At 32.6% G+C, this 18,489-nt stretch overlaps 1 protein-coding gene across 4 annotated transcripts in view; it reads right to left on the bottom strand.

Moving 5' to 3' along the window:
- LOC143229050 (uncharacterized) overlaps positions 1–18,489 on the bottom strand; it is a 180,616-nt gene that overhangs the window by 83,011 nt on the left and 79,116 nt on the right. For all 4 annotated transcript variants that reach the window (XM_076460759.1, XM_076460761.1, XM_076460762.1 and 1 more), the window contains exons 13-16: positions 16,975–17,285; positions 3,480–3,695; positions 2,525–2,598; positions 1,167–1,259 (exon numbers count right to left, since the gene is read on the bottom strand). In XM_076460759.1, the coding sequence (XP_076316874.1) occupies positions 1,167–1,259; positions 2,525–2,598; positions 3,480–3,695; positions 16,975–17,285 (694 nt within the window). The remainder of the gene's footprint in view (positions 1–1,166; positions 1,260–2,524; positions 2,599–3,479; positions 3,696–16,974; positions 17,286–18,489) is intronic.

Raw genomic sequence — 18,489 nt, 5'->3', positions numbered from 1 at the left:
AAAACAAATGAGCTTCAACTACTTCATTATTTGATTCTGAAATATATATTGACATTTATAAACATAACAATGGTCTCCATTTGTAAAATTGTTTTCATTCATCATTATTCAGCATATGAACTGAAATTATTTAGAAAAAGAAAACTTATAAATAATGCATGATCTTAATAATAAAATACACTAACTAGAAATTGTTTAGATTAATTATAAATAATGCATGATCTTAATAATAAAATACACTTACTAGAAATTGTTTAGATTAATTATAAATAATGCATGATATTAATAATAAAATACACTTACTAGAAATTTTTAAGATTAATGTGAATGTGATCTTTTTTTATCACATTAACATCCACAACAAGATGTTGAGAAGTCATGAGGAGATAAAACTGTCATGAAACCAGCAGAACTGTTCAATGGCCATTAACTCAAACCAGTTGGTAAGCACACATTTCAGCAAATTATACTCAATGATGTAACTAAAATAATCCAATCTTTAATGTTTAGTGAATGTCCAAAAGAGAATATTGTAGTCATACGTAAAGTCTCTGTCAATTCTTTTTTATTAATTTATTTTATCAGTATGAAGAAACCATTTAACAAAAATACAATAAGTCTACATAGGATAAGTGTACTGAAAACAAAAAGTCTACATACAGCCAGTACTGAAAATCATAACCCTACACAGAATAAAGATTTTGAATATAACAATTGTATGTAGAGTATATAAAAATAAATTATTTTCATGTTTTATAATAATGTAACTTAGCCTTTAAAGAATAGGTTTATTTTAAGCACCACCTATACTGAAAATCATTAGATATAGTTATTACAACAAAAGTATTAGGAGTTTTAAGCTATGTGGTTATGGACCATGGAGATGGTAAGGGAAAAGTAGTTTTAGGTATGAATTATACCTACTTAACTCACATTTGATCGCAAAACATATGATTGATCCCTTTATTTTACAGAAAATATAGCTGCAGTTGCATATGTACTGGATAAAAATTAATATTTGTCACCAAGAACAAGAAAAGATATATAAACCTAACATTAATGAATAACTTTAGAAGGCATCATAAGTATTTACAAAATGCAACATTCATCACAAGACACACAAATATAAGGTGTGTTTAGAAAAGCCTTTTACTGATAAGACTTACCTGACTCACCAACAAAGACTCCACCCCAAGAACCAGAGAACATATTTTTCATTATCACAGGAAAGTTCTCTGTTCCTCTGGAAATGAGGGAACCTGCATTTGGAAGATGAAATAAACCTGTCATTTTAAACACTCAAACTGACAAAACTGTTTTAATAAGTCATCTAATATTAAAATACAATAAGATTGTAATGCTCTGAAGTACACACTTCCTCACTTGTTTCTGGAATTTTCATATAAAAAAATAATAATTAAAAAAAAAAATTCCTTAGGCTAATTTAAACTTTTTAAATAAAAAAATTAGGCACTAAAGACCATAAGCAGAGCTGAATGAAAGCTACCACTGTAATCTATATGAAAAAATACTGTTGTGGAAGATGTTTGTACATTTATACCTAAATAACTTTATAATAATTAAACATAAGTTTATCAAACATTTAAACAGCTAAGGAGATTGTGGGGCTCCTTAAATATACATGGATTTTTGTGAGACATGATCCTTGAGTACTGGTCAATCTTTATTAAAGGAAATTTGCAACTCAAAGTACTTATTTCAGTCACTTTTTGCTTTTCCTACAACAATCCTCAAGTATTATAAATCATTTAAAATCAGAATGTTTTTCAACTAATGTAAAAGTAATACAGTTTGATAAAAAGGAAATTTATTCAAATCAAATCCATAGAATGATGTTTAAAGTTGCAAAATAGTGTCTATCTCAATCATTGTTCATTTCCCAGTGGCTTAGTAGTAAGTTTGAGGGCCCGGCATGGTCAGGTGGGTTGAGACATTTGACTCGTAATCTGAGGGTCACAGATTCGAATCCAGGTCACACCAAACGTGCTCGCCCCTTCAACCATGGGGGAGCATATAATAATATGACGTTCAATCCCATTATTCGTTGGTAAAAGAGTAGCCCAAGAGTTGGCAGTGGGTGGTGATGACTAGCTGCCTTCCCTCTAGTCTTACACTGCTAAATTAGGGACAGCTAGTGCAGAGAGCCCTTGAGTAGCTTTGTGCAAAATTAAAACAAAACAAAACAACAAGTTCGAAAGTTTCTAACGATAAAAAAAGTTTCCATATTCATGGTGAGTAAAACAGAGATAGCCCATTGTATAGCTTTTTTAACAAACAAACAAAAATAATTACTGTTAATAAAAAAATACTGAATTTTACTGTTCAGCTAAAAGAAAACGATTTTTCTACCTTTAATACAGAAAAACACAGAAAAATATTTTACTGAAAAATATAATCAGTAGTCTTCTGTAAAAAGATTATTATTAAAGGCTAGCCTTACAGATACAGTTAAAAATACTTGTAAGTAAAACCAAAATCTGATGCTACCTTCTAAAACTCTTACCAAGAAGAAAGATTCCTCTTCCTTTCTCAAAAAGTAACTCTACTCCATGATCCAGTAAAACCTCTGATGAATAGCTGCAAAACACAAATAGAATATCAAGAGAAACTGTCAACATTTTGTTAAAGCACTATTTCAATTGCTCAAAGTTATTATGGGTAATCAACGTCATGTTTAATAAAAATATATAACTGACTAACATGTATATATTGTTAGTATATTGTGAACTCAGCATCTATTTCAAATAGGCAAGTTTATGAAAAGGAATACACTAACATATATTGATTTAACTGCATAAAATAAGTTATGAAATATAGCTAAACATTTACACAGATACTTTTCACTAACTGTAAATTGTCAACCAAGTTATATACCACAAATAACTGTGTTGGAAAAATAAGAAGTTAAATGATTAATTAACACAAACTAGTTCTAGTGAAATTTATAAAACAGGTCCTCTATTAGGGTCATTCTAACTGATAATATTTTGGAATAAATAATTAATAATTATTCTGGATTAGGACTGAAGCTGGTAACTTCATCCAACATGCCAGAGATAGGATATAGCTAAATTAGCTCATCACATACATCATGATTAAGATGCGAATAATTTAATCACATACATTAGAAATGAAGGGTGCACATTTATCCCATACACTCTAGTGTATTAAGGTAATTTTAAATGATCCAAAACTGAAAATTGCATTCTACCTCATTGTGTTTTGAATGTTTTTACTGTGCTGAATTATTTGATTTTTATAATGTAGAATCTACACACAAGGTAAAGAACCAAAACATTTAAAGTATATGTTATAATTTTTTTATTTCCAATCAACAACAGATAATACTATTATAAAGCAAACTACTGATTAAGTAAATCAGTTATATACATATATCATGACTATGTGTTATAATATTAGTTAATACCTCTTACATCATTATGAAATATCTTACTTACTTAACAAGAATACTATAGTTCAAAAGGCATGGGCTATCCTCCATCAAAACATGTATGTTCTGGTTCAAAACTCCACCGAGACCACCACAAAAACTAACTTTTGTTGTTTCTCCAGTCAGCAGTTGTGTTGAAACATTTCCATCTAGTGGTCTAACTGCTAAGGCTGGCCACAACAACAGCAATGAGCGAGTAACATTTTTATGAAAGTCACAGACTCTGGTTGGAATAAGTAAATATTAGTACCAATAGCACAGTTGTTGTTTAAATAAGCACTAAATTGTATCTGATACAATAAAAAACATAAAATAATTATGTAAATCATGTAATCATAAAATAGCTCTCCATAATCACAGAGAGTTTTGTACATATGTATAACATAAAATCATACATAAACAACCAAAAAACTACAGTATCTCTTATAGGTGCCAGCATAAACCATTTACACTCTACTATGGAATTCAAAGGTCCCAATATACTGATCTAGTTACTCCATTATTCCCTGTTAGTTCTGCTGCCACCACAAAGAGCGTCCACACCACCAAAAAGAAAACACGATAAGACAGATCTCTATGGTACTTACATATATTTGCCAAGCTTCATCCCCACTAGTTTTCATAAGGGGTATGAATGTAGTTCTAAACATGGTTCCTCCCAAAGGGAAGAGGTAGTAGCCAGAAATACAAAATCTAATGTCAGATTCAAAATCTGCAACCTGGAAAACAACTTTTAAACTCTCATCACACCTGAAAGACTTACCATGAACATTTTAGCCTTACTTGATTAGGGGTTTTTATACTGTATACTGTACAACCCAAACTCTACTTGCTAAGTATGGTTCTTCTAGCTCAAAACCTACTTTTACATCCCCATTATGTCTGAGTGACTTCCCAAAAAATTTTAGATTCTCTTGGTAAGGACGGGGATTTTACACCACATAACTCCAAAATAATATACAGTGAAAAAATATCCAAATATGATTTTTAAAAAAAATAGAAGTCTTATTGCCCATGTACATTTATTCAAAATTAACTGAAGCATAATCTGTTAAGAAAGCAGTAATATTGATAACAATCGATATGTTCCTCCATTTAAACTGCCAAGTGCAAGAGCAACTGGGATGATTCTTTTCAAACTGCTAAATATTCTCTTCAGTTCCAGATGTACCCACCATTTGAACTGATGGTAACTCATCTAGGATCTTTTGTCGATCTGTAGAACCTTTGGCTTCAAGATCTTTGGATTCAAATACTTTGAATTCCAGTCTTTTCCTCCTCTTTTTGTAATTTTCCTTCTCTTTCTTCTCACCATGAATCTTCACTGGTATCTTTTAATCCCATTTGTCTATAAGCATTGAACCAGGAAATTTTATATCTCTTATAAAAAATTAAAAAAGTGATTACTGAGATTTTCATCACATGGCTCCAGGTTTTACTCCTGCTTTATTGTAGTTTCAAAAAGATCAGAAAATTGGAGATTGAAATATGACAAACCAATTAGTTTTGAGAGATTCCTCATCTCCAAAAGAAAAATATAAGAATGTTACAAAAATATCATCATCATTAGTTGATGCTCAACTTCATATTGTAATAAATCTGTCATCTTGACCATTTCTGTGTTTTATGTTTTTGCTACCATGGTGGATTATCAGTCCACTGCCCTTCTAATGAGACTGGTTTCAGCTCCATACATCTTCTGTGAGATAATCAAGGACTTAGCCAGTCATATCTTTTCATTTGACAGTGAATTTAACTTTTATATGGTTTCTTATTACTTTATCTTCCACTCAGTTTCTAACACACACTCTCCAGCTACTTATCTTGAGTGAATCATTCACATGACCAATTTTCAGTTAGTACTAACACCATATCTGGTACATCTAGGATTTTGGATAAACACAATTCAGCTACCTCTTATAGCAATTCAAACCTTGTAGTTTCATGTGCAAAAGCTTTTTTCTCTATATTTACTTCCAAAGACATTCTGTCTACTTTGTGGATGATGGGTTCTCTTTACAAAATTATTCCTTTGGACTATGCTCACGTGTATTACTTCTAATGGGATCTGGCTTCCCAGCAGAATTTGACTACAAATCCATTATATTTCAAAATATTTATTTCCTTTACCAGTCATCTTTGAGCCCATTTTTGTTTTGATTGAACAGAGTTTAGAAATGCAGGCTACTATTTTTTATCAACCTTTGTCTTTAAACAGATATTTCTCTCATAACTGTGAGTACTGTGTCAGGGACCAGCATCATTCAAGTACCAAGACACAAAACAAATGCATCTTCCATCAACTTGATGAAAATATATGTGGTTCATTGTGTCTATGTAGAGTATCTACCCCTTTAACTTCAGTACACTGAATTGGCTCATGCAGACAATTTCACAATGGTGGCAAACTCCAACAGCCTTGCAACCTTTGTTTTGCTGCTATTTCCCTTACACTCTTCTTTCATTCTCAGCATGTGTATCTTTGAGTATTTCACATTCTTGAGGCAAGAAAAATTTTGGTGAATACTCTTTCACAATTTTGCTGGCTTATATCCAGAGTGGACACTATAATCTTTGATATTTTCCATAGTTATGAAATTCTGTTGGTGTCTTTGCAACAGTGAATAGCCATCTTCTTCCACTTTACCAATCTCCAGTCTCAGATCAAACTTTGCTAGTAGCAGAAAACTAAAGTTAAAATTGAAGGAATCTGTTCCTTTATGCATATACTTCTTTTACTCATATTAGTTACTCACAGTCACTTTTATGAAGTGTAGATTCTCCATAATACTCCACTTTTACCAGCTATATTATGGTTTTCTCTTACTATGTTGTCTTTCTTATAGAAAATCTATCCCATTACCACTACAAAAACAACTTCTATGTCAGTCTCAAACATCCATTTTTCATACCTACATCAAACAAGTACAAGTTCACTACTGGCAGTTTTTCAGTCCTTTGTCACAGAAGGCAGATTTGCTTCCCAGGTGGTTTAAATATTAGCCCATTCTTTCTATAGTATCATATGGTCATGTTCCAGAGTTGGTGCATTCAACATTATAGATTTTGTTTATCCTAATCTTGTTAATAAATTGCTTTCTTTTCAAGTATTTATTTCATGATCTTAGATTGGAAGATTCCTCTACAGAAAGTTACAGAACTACAGTAGCTAGCAATTTTTTTTTTGTTTCGTTTCCATTGTTCACAGTTATGTTCCAAATTTTAATGTTCCTAGACACTGTTCAGTGGTACTTTGGCTTAATCTTACATTTCTTAACCTTTCCTCCTTTTTATCTCACAGCAACATGTTTTTTTTTCTCAAGACATTAATATGTTTTCATGCAAATATTTAGATATTTATGCCATTAATGCATCATGTACCTTATATTCTTAGAAAGTTTTACAGGTGAAGTATTAATGGTTTTCCACCTACTGTGTTCTCTGTTTGTTTGTTTAGAATTAAGCACAAAGCTACACAGTGAGCTATGGACAGAAAATGCCATATGATGATGTGGATGATGTCCCTTTTCTAATCTGTGTACATATCCCTGTATAAAATTTCAAGACATCATAGCTAAAATAATTGGTCTCATATTGATGATTCACAGCTCCAGTCAGGAAAGGATACACTGTACAACTTCATTTTCATTTTACATTACTTTTTTACATTGTGTTCTAATTGCACTACCCTCATGTTGTTGAAGTCATATCCAGAGCCACTTAGTTCTTTTTCAAATCTTCTTGAACACATGTTGACAGAGTTGGTTTTAGGATTTTGCTGGCTTTTTGAGTTTCATATTATGTATTTCTTTTTGGCCCTATGAGTAAACCCAATCTATACTTAATTACTGGTACACTCCACCAAGAATATTCCACTAACAGGACAATGCCAAGTGCTATGATTTTGGCTATCTGTATATCCATCATCTATAACCACACCTTTGACTGTTTATAGCAATCAAGGTATATCCATGCTATCAAACCCCTTTTATATTTCAAATAATCTTAGCAAAATAGGTATTTGGCTGAGTTGAATACTTTCTATCCTGAATATTCACATTTTTGGTGCATTATCTTTTACAGGATAGTCCTCTCATTAAGTATTCCTGATGATTCAAGTCCAATGTCAAATGTTCTGGTTTGTATTCTCTTGATCATAGCACTCAAAATTATTGTAGTCTAGACGTGTTTACTATTTCTGTCCAAGAGTTCAGGATGTGGTAATTCAATTTTCTTTTATTATAACATTCTTTAATTCCTATTTCAATGTGGGTATTCCAGCTAACAGTATTTCAAAAATAAATATACTTGACTTACTTTTATATTCTTAGAATTGAAACAAAATTTAAAGTGACCCTTACTTTTGAAATTATCCCTGTGGCTCAATGAGAAGTCTGAAGGCTGAACACCCTAAAAATTGGTTTAGATGCCAGTATGTAGGTTTGTACATAATAGAAATACAAAATTTTCATATACATTCCCAAAACTGGGAGGAATATATAATGACATTATGACTATAAACAACAAACCTAACTTGTAACAGGAAAGCAGGGCTTAAATAGCTTTCCCTAGCAGTTGTGGGATGCAAAAGAGTAGAAGAATGAATCGCAGCAAGGGAATTTAGAACCAAAAGTCTAATGGTTGTTGACAGAGTTAGAATGACTCAACAAGAAAAGGCTTAGAATATCCAGAAGTACCTGTTTGAGATTCATTTTAATTCTAATAATGTAACATTTAACAAATTTGATACTAAAATTAAAAGAAGACTAAAAAGTTCTTGGCAAACAAGGTGATCAAGTACATGAACAAACATGCATAATACAATAAAAATATAATATATTCTGGCTGCTAAAACTTTATAAGCAACTACAAAAACATAAAAACAACCATTGAAACATGGTTTAAAGTGAAAATATAAACATTTTAACAAACAATGATTTATTGAGCAACGAAATGAAGAGGGTACACAGAAGCTACACAAAGAATTAAACACAATATGCAAACCAAATATGGCAATTTGGGTCAATATAATTGATTACTATTTACATATTTACACTGTAACTCCATGTGTAGATTTAAAACCTTAGATTAATAACACAGCTCAGCTAAATGATACCTAACTGCTCCAAGTAAAGCATATATATGGTTACACACATATGTAACTCTAAACACATTCTATACTCAATATTCAAGTATATCTTCTTTTGCCAATTACACAGTTTAGTATGCAGATTAGAAAATTACTCAAAAATAGCCTTTGGTTTAAGTAAAGCATAGCCAATATTTCAAATCTACCATACAGACTAACAAAGTTTAGTTTAATTTCAAAAGATTAAGAACAAAACATAAAATATTCATGCACATGATGTAAAGTTTAAAGACTCTTTGTGGTAGATGGAGGCTTCCAGTGTACAGTTCAATTTCTTTATTACCACAAATTACTTCTACAGTTACTCCAAGGGGGTCTCTATATTTCTTCCCCCCCCAAAAAAAAAGACACGGTGAGGACACCTACCCATGTACTTGAGCACGTGTGTGTGTATGCATACCAAGTTTGGTCCCACTATCTTGCAAATGGTGGGAAAGGTATAAACACAGTTTAAAGCATTAATCCTCTGTGATTCCAATGGGTCCTAGGGACTAAAGATTAAATTAACATTTTCCTTAACTATAAATGTACTTCTGATAGATACTCACTTTTGTATACAGAAAACTATTTTCATTTTGAAGTTGCTCTAATTAGCCAGCCTTAGAGACTTTTATTGCATTAGCCTTGTGAAAACTCCCAAATAAATTTCATATGAAACACATCAGTTTGTGCTACTGCATGACTATGTATCATGCAGCAAAACCCTCCACCAATAAGAGTGCAACAAAGCTCCTTATGCAAATGCTCTCTTTACATTCACACACAAATTCCTCATTATTTGCCAAGGCAATAAATAAAAATGCTTTGGAAAAGTATGGAGGAAAAGTGCTAATGTGTACAGAAGCAAATATTTATTAGAAATACACTTTCAGTTAAGGAAAATGTTAATTTCTGATATGATCACTTATTTCCATACACAGAAAGCTAGAAGCCTACATTAAAATGATAGATGAATCATTAAAAAAATTACCTATTTGAACATCCTTCAACAACATCCAAAAAAATGCCCATGTAGTATGACAGAGGCTTCATAAGTGGAAGACCACATTTTATCTCATACACAGTAAACTCTTTGCCTGTGGTAAGAAACAGAAGGGCTAAAAGGCCCAAAATGTGTCACACAAATGGGCAGAATATGTACATATTCATCTGAGTACTCACACACAGTCAGATGGCCAATATGTGTAGTAAAGTTGGGACTTACTGTGAACCTTCCTACTGTATATTCCTGCTCAACCATCTGTCTCTATGGGTCAAAACCAACTAAGAAGGAAAAGCACTTGTGATAAGTGTCTGTGCACAATCCCATTACAATCACATGTTATGGGCTCCATGGTAGTTGCAGAAGGAAGGCCACATATTAGACACAAGTAAAGTGGATACTTACTCAACCACTACTACATCATCAGACTCTATGGGCCCCTTGCCTGCTGTGGGAGTAGGTTGTTGGAGTAATAAGTCACAGTTGGATATTAATGAATATCAGCTGCAGCTGCTCTACAACAGCTACTGAGGCTTCATTCCATTACAAGAATATAAGATATGATAAATAAAAGCATATATGAAAGATAGGTATAATTATAAGTGTCCATATTCCACTTGAAGATTCTTATGCATCTACAGGGTGTTTGGAAAGCCACTGTGCAGTTTTTAATCATATACATATATAAGTGCACAGTGACTTTCCGAACACATGTTTAAGCCCCTGGCATTTACATCCTAATTTATGAAAATTCTCCATATTCCACCACCCCAGTGACTTGGAATTAGTAACTGGTCAAGAGTCTCCCATATTTTACTCAGTAGTGAGGGAATTCACATAGGAGAGATCCAGAAAATGTATCTAGATCCCCACTGGGTGCATTCCACAAAGGTCTTTTAGTGGAAGCAGTGCCATATTTCTAAGTCAACAAGTATTAGTCAGATGAACAATTCTGATATTGGCTTTTTCCAGGAAAATCCATGGGATGGGTACAGTATGTATCACAGTACTTAATACTACATAGTATTAGCATTAGTAAAACCCCAATGGTCTTATGAAACACCCCATCTCACAGTAAGCTTAAAGTGAACCAAAGCAGATGGAACAAGTGTTTTACATTATACTAGCTTGATGCAAATTTTGGATAAGTACATCCTCAAAAGCAACATTAGCTGTCTTTTTTGTCGAATTCAAAAATAGAATGAAGGTGAGAAAAAATAATTAAATAAATATTATCTTCTGCTACAGGTGAAGAGTCAGATGAAGAATGGCCACTGGTAAAAGTCTGTATGCTACTGAAGTTGAGACAGCCAGATGATGAAGATAGTGTTAATATGGATGAGTGTGGAGTAATCCACATCCAGTCCAGAGAAAACCTCAAGTAGTTATGGGAAGTTGCCAGAGATGGTATCAGAGGACGAATCTGCTAAGAAGAGACACCTAATGGTCATAGACTATCCACATCCAAGGGAAATTAAAATATTTGAATGAGTTGGAGGATTCATGCAAAAAGTCTGGAAGGAGCAAGGTCTCTAGTAGATGAGGGGTCTCTAAGAATATAAAGATGGTGTCAAGAAACCCTGAAGGAAGAAGTATGGGAGGGATAAAAACAAACAGCCCTGAACAGACACAAGAGTATGTCCTAAGTAGAATATCCATAAATGAGGGAGATGGAGGGAAGGAGAGAAAATATGGGATCATCTTCCTTAGTATCCAAAGTCTTGAAAAGGTAAAAATAGTAAGAGAGAAAAATGTACAAGCACTGTAAATGAATTTCAGCAGAGTTGACAGGGCAGAGGCCAGACAACAATAACAAACACTTGTAAGAAAGTGGAGGAAAGAAGTTTAAAAATAAGGCAATAGAGGGAGAGCTATAAAATGTTCAAAATGGGTAAACAGTGAAGGCATGAAGTACGATATTCAATTCCCAGTTAGGCACTGGAGTGGGAATAGAAAACTTGTACACCAAGAGGAACATAAGAAAGTGGTAAAGACAGGAGAGGGTAAAAAACAATGCAGAATGTTGTTGACAAAGCATCCTGAGATTCCATAACAATAAAAATAGATAAGCTTCAGTCAAATAGCCAAGTTAAGAAAAGAAGTAAGATGATTTAAGGTATACTGGTCTGGAAAAAATAACAAAGAATAGGCTGATGGTAAAAAGCCTGTAATTTTTGTTGGTGCACAGAATAGGTGGATAATGACAGGAATCAAAGCAAAGGAAGGCTACACATATGAATAATTTAGTTCAATAGATATCAGGAAAATTCTACAATCAAAGATGGTATTATCTTTGAGATGGAAAAAGGATGTGGGAGATGTACTAGCAGGGATGAAAATGTGTGAAGAGGAAGATACAGTTTAGTTAAAATGAAACATAGAACAAGGAACTAAAATTGAGCAAGCAGGTAATAGGCAACAAAAAGGATTAAGCATTGGGCATCTCAAGATAGAACAAGAACATAGGAACAAAGAAAAGGAGATGAAAACAGACCTGACTGAGAGCATGCACAGTGAGGACTGATAGACTAGAAGAAAGAGACTAAAATGGGGACTGTTTGATGTAAATTAATGAGGCAAATGCAGCTATTACAGAAGCCTCAAATTGGGAATGGACCACTGTGTTGGATGTTAAGGTTGTGTTCACTAATTGTCAATTCAAAGTGTTTACTTATAATGCTTTATCGTATAAATATATATTATACTCATGGCTCAGGATTCTTCTAAGTGATAAATTCAAAATCAACAAACAGCACTCACTCTACTTATTTTGAAAATAATGTATATATCTGGAACTAGTTAAACATATATACAACAAATTAATTATACTAAAGAGATTGCATGAATATCATAAACACTACATGGTTCTCTTCTTCTTGTCAAAAGTTTACTTTGGCCTAATCAGTTATTTTAGAATTTCAGTTAACAAACTGGACAACCTTGCCCTATTTCTTTTGCACTAGTATTCTGGTGCAAGTTATATCAGTCATGTACTGCTCTTCCAATAATCGTTTAATCTTCTTTATTCTTGAAATACCCTCTGTTCTTTTTGTCAAAATGCACTCTGGCTGATTCAGTTATTTTATAACCATGCTTCAGTGGAATAAATTATAATTCTTTTATTTTTTTCCTTTAATACTCTAAGTCTTACTCTAACGTATTAAACATTAAGCCAATGTTAGTAATTAGTCCTATCACTTCTACTGCAGTTAATTCTCATTGAACTTTTCCCTAGCAGTAATGTTACTCTCCTCTGCTATTGTTTATGTTCATCTGCTGTTTCCTGTTCATCACATGCTATTTATATGTTTATTACTAAATCACCTGTTAGCTATGTTCTCAATATCAATGAGTTACAAACACAACTTCCAATAATCATCTGGTTTTAAACTCTGTTATCATAAAAAACTAAACAGTCACAAAATAAACTAATTAATAATATCTAAACAAAACAGTCTTTCATATCTTATGGAGGGGGGTATGATTAAAAAACTAGGAAGAGGTGAGAGTGCAGGGAAAACATAAGACTCCATGAAAAAAACAGTGGAGTGTTCCCATCCTGAGATGGAGAGAAGAAAAATAACAAAGGAGGGTAATAAAATTCAAATTCAGAAAATTTGGGTACTGGAAAGTGATACAACTGACAAAGAGTCAATTCCCCAGACTGCAAATGTAACTAAGAACTGGGTGTCCAGGAAGGGAGAGGAATTTTAAGTGATTAGGTAATAAACTGACAGAAATGGAGGACATGGCATAATATTGCAAAAATGAATCTGTTCTAGAAAGGATGAAACATAAATGGGGTTATCATGGCACAATACTGCAAAAATGAATCTGTTCTAGAAAGGATGAAACATGAATGGCATTATCATGACATAATATTGCAAAAATGAATCTGTTCTAGAAAGGATGAAACATGAATGGGGTTATCATGGCATAATACTGCAAAAATGAATCTGTTATAGAAAGGATGAAACATGAATGGGGTTATCATGGCATAATACTGCAAAAATGAATCTGTTATAGAATGGATGAAACATGAAATGGGATTATCATGGGTGGGTGGAAGAAACCTGTTTTGTTGAAAAGATTTAGAAGCATTATAAGTAATGTAGTGAGTAAAAGAATGGTACATACCTGAGTAATGAGTTTTTAGAAAACCTGAAGAAGATTGAACTTGTTCATTAGAATGAGTGGAGATAGCATAGACAAAGACAGGGGGTTGAAAAAAAAAACACTTCATTTTGCCTACCTCAATTACAGAATGAAAATCCTGTGAAGAGAATGAAGTAGCAGTGAAGTAAAAAAAGAGGGTTCTGGCAGCAACATGGACCCCACCACATGCTGGACAAAGATTCATGATCTCAACAGGCAAAGAACCTTTTGAATTGTTAGTAAGTGTGAGTGATACTTATACTTACTTCACCAGAATAATAAGTCATGTTAATTGTGAATTTATATTGAAGGGTTGAAAGCACAAAGTAAAGTTGTCAAAGTAAAATACATGAACAAATATCAGCCAAAATAACTGTGCCATAAATAACATAAAATAACATGACTGTTCCAGGGAAAGGAATGAGGATTTTAGTGTGAGAATATAGGGGAGCATTGATGAAGGGTTTAGCTGCATGATATATCATCTTGGAATTGTACAAATTCACATGAAATTTATATGAGTTTTTCACAAGGATAGTGGCAAGCAACTCTCTCAGGCAGATTAGCATGACTTCAAAATGAAAATGAGGTGAGTGATCATGTTGAAAATAAGATTCTGATCCAGCGACTCTGATAACTTACTTTTAAACCTACGTCATTTCTGAAAGACCTTCAATGTTAATTTTAGTGCAACAAAATAACACAGAAAAGGACATTCCTAATCTAACTGCCTAGTCTAGTTATGCTAGCACCATATGTGGAAGGAATTAACATAAATGTTTAAGAACAATGTGACAAGCATAATTTAGGAAATAATCTTGAATTAACCATACAACCACTCAGATATAGCTATTACATCAGTGTAAAGATTTATAAACACAATAATTAACCAAACAATTTTCAACATATAGAGCCATATGAAGGTTTTGATAAACTATAAACAGTAATCTGAACATGACCTTTTGGGTCAACATAAAAGTACTTTGTGATCAGTCACTTATAATAATGTTCAATGTTTAATACTAAAGTAAAGCTTTTGTGTAATCTTTCTAATCACTGTTAAACAATATTTTAATCCTATACAGTTTAAAACCAACAACTCAGACATTTTAAGACATCATAATGGTTTCTCAGGTACTTATAACACTATGTAACAAAATTTTTATTTTTTATTGTTCCTGGGTAGAGAGTGTTATTTCTTATGCCTAAAGTAAATGGAAAAGACCTATTTTTCTCTTCAAACTTTGCTTTTGTGACCTGGGTAATGAAATTTTCAAATTTACCCATTTTACAGAACATTCCAGGTAGATTCAGTGCTGAGTAGCTGATAGAGAATTTTCTCAAACTTACAAGAATTTTCAAGAACTTTTCATAGTAATATATATACAAGGGCTCACCACTCACCACTTCAGTTTTGTTCTAGCTGCCTAAGTGAACACATAGACCTATCTGATTTTATCACAGAGGTAATTAAGAAGCTGCTATGTATGTGACCAATTCATAAAGAAGAGAGTGAAAAAGTACTCTGTGACAGCATCTGCCAAAATGTGTGAAGCCTACAAGGCATATTTCAGCCTGCCTGTCAGGGATCAAGACAAACCCTTGGCACCTCATTTTACCTGCGAGCAGTGAAAAAAAACTCTAGAAGGTCAGATGGACAATTTTTGCTTGCTTGAATAGTAAGATATTATATTATACACATATTAGACCTTTTAAAATTTAAATGTCTTTTAATTTCCAAATATAGAAAAAATATCATACATAAAATATTTTGCATGAATCTCTTACACATTAGTTGTGGATGAAATAAATTTTTTTCTTCATAATAATTTTATTTTGCTCTTTTGCAGGATGGTACACAGAGGAAAAGAGAGCCACGAAGTTTGCTATTCCAAGAGTTTCACGTAAATCCTTGATGCTCATCTTGATAAATTCAAGGAGAACATGGGAGCATACTTAGTAGAGCAAGGCAAGAGCTTCCACCAAGATATACTGGACTTTGAATGCCACTACGAAGGAGCATATAATGAAAACATGATGGGAGATTATATTTGGGGGCTGATACATGAAAGTGATTTACATTACAGTTGCAAATGTCAAAAAACTACTCACTTCTAAACATTTTTGTATAACTTTAGCATAAATACATGTAAATCTTGATTCATATGTTGTTTTAATCAGACCTTATGCAAATGAAAATGTGCAAATTTGTCCATTTTTACATAGGAAATAGGTTAACTTCTAAATTTCAGTCACAAAAGCAAAGTTTGAAGGGAATAATGGCCATTTTCTGTACTTTTACAACATAAGCAATTAAGAAATAACATATACTATTGAGGAACAAAATTTGTGTTACATAGTGTAATCATCGACCATGGTAATTTTAATGACTTAAGTGCACTGAAAGAATTAATCAGATACTATTTTTTAGGTCAATATAATAGCTTAGGCACTATACAGATAATGAAATTCTACCTCATTAATAATAATAAAAAAAATTAGATATAGTGTAATCAAAATACCAATTCAGTCAATACAAGGGGTTATGAAACTGTATCCATTCATTTCTGGCTGTTATACTGAATAATATAAAGAATTTAAAACCAGTCATTCAAATCTGACATTTTGATTAATATATAAAGGGTTAAGTAACAATTTAAAGTCATTTTAAACCACTTACTAGCAAGCCCTCATGACTTTACACAGATTTTACTTAGTTTCATTTTAAAATTTCATTCAAACTTTTGTATTTGGTCCTGACTTTCTGTTCTTCACCATCACCTCCTGACTGACGTCATCACCACATGACATCAACAACTATATATGCTCCACCTCAAACTGGTAACAACTTTTTTCCTGCTTTCTAGATCTGTCTGTGTCATCATTTGACACAGCTTAACACTCCTAACTCAATGCACTTCACCAAACATTTTAAACTCAGAGGTTAACTCATTCTTTCTTTGACTATATTATTAACTTTCTCATTCAGGGTGAAGAAAAACTAGAGTTTCTAAACTTCCCAGGTTAGTCTAGAAGATTTTAAAACATAAATCTTTGCCAACAATTTTGGTTTGGCTTGTTACCAGTCACTTCAACCTATTATCATAGTTAATAAAAAGGATTACGTAATAGCCATTAGTCACTTAAACCTATCATCTTAGTTAACAGAAAATGGATTAGATAATAATCATTTGTAATTTAAAGAATGAAATCAACCTTTCAAGTAACTCCACTTCACTGTTTACACCCCAGTAATTATACTGAGCACTGATGAAAACAAGATCTTCAACAGATGAGCTCTTTACTTCGCAATCTGCCATAGGATTATCAAACACATTTTTTGTGATCACCAAAGAAGGGACGTCAAAACTTGACAACAAAAGTGACGTTCCTTCACTGGAAAAATTATTGTTCTCTAAAATATTGCTCACTATGCTAACATTAGAATGGATGTCCATATTGCCTTTCTTGTGGGCCAGCAAGACCAATGTAAGCTCTCTATTCTCCAAGAAAGTATTTCTTTCTACCTAAATGTAAGGACATTATAAATTATTAGTAATACAGGTCAAAATTCTTTCAAAAATCACTGACAATAGATATTCATATGCCTGTTACATGTTTCAAATGTAATACACCCACCTAATTCTTTTCTTTCCAAATGTGTGATATCAAGCAGAAAGTGAAATTTCAAAACTTGTATACCTTTTCAATAACATTAAATTACACTGGCTTTTTAAATAAAAGAAAAAGTTTACTTTTAATGCTGTAGTAATGATTGAATCTAATAATTACTTACAGTAAGGTTATGATGATCAAATGTCAACCATTTTCAAAATCACCTAAGCATAATTATTATTTACTTTTTTTTATTACTATACACTATGAACTACTATTTATCCTGCATTTTAGGCTGCTGTGATATTTAGGGAAGACCTTAGAAAGGCACATTTTGTAGTGGCAAAAGCTGAAATTCAATCCTGGGTCTTCTTGACAGAGGGATCAATGTAGCACTCACTCATCTTGAGTCTCTCTCATTAGAAGTTGAATCTTTTCAAGAGCTGAATCCAAGGTCTGCAGACTTGTATGCTATGTCAACTGAGTATGCTACTGCATCAATTAGATGAGTATAAATGGCAACTTTTGTCTTTATTTTCCTCATGTGTGATTTATATTCCATTTTCTTGTATGGTCTTCATTTTTAGTATCAGTTACTGCAGATAGATCAATATTATACAATCTTTTATGTGTTATGCTGCTGAATTCTAGCTTCTGTCTTACTTGTTTTTTTAATATACTGGATCCTACACTCATGAGGAATTCAGTTACTGGAGCTATAACTCTTCACTGGGTGTTTGGGAGTTTGATATGTACTAACTGGAATTGTATTCAGAATCCTTGACACAAAAGTCAGGTGGAGTAGTAGTGGGAGATTGACAATTGTACAAATGAATGAGTTTACTATAATTACACTTCTTATTGCCATTTCTCTTATGAAAAGAGCCACTGAATTTGAATTATGGCAAAATTTTCAATGATACCAGAAGATATGCCTAACTTGGTCACAATGAATTTTTGATTTTATAACTAGAGTATTATTTCTTGAAACCACACCCTTCACTTTAGAGATAAGGACATTGCAATTTATTAGTCAGAGCCTATTTCTGTCATAATGCTCTGCCATGCAAGTTTTCAACTTCCATTGAAAACACTGAAGAATCTCTATTCAAAATG

This window comes from Tachypleus tridentatus, chromosome 10 (genome assembly GCF_004210375.1).
Source record: "Tachypleus tridentatus isolate NWPU-2018 chromosome 10, ASM421037v1, whole genome shotgun sequence".
Classification (NCBI taxonomy): Eukaryota; Metazoa; Arthropoda; class Merostomata; order Xiphosura; family Limulidae; genus Tachypleus; species Tachypleus tridentatus.
This window is presented reverse-complemented; position numbering and strand designations above follow the sequence as displayed.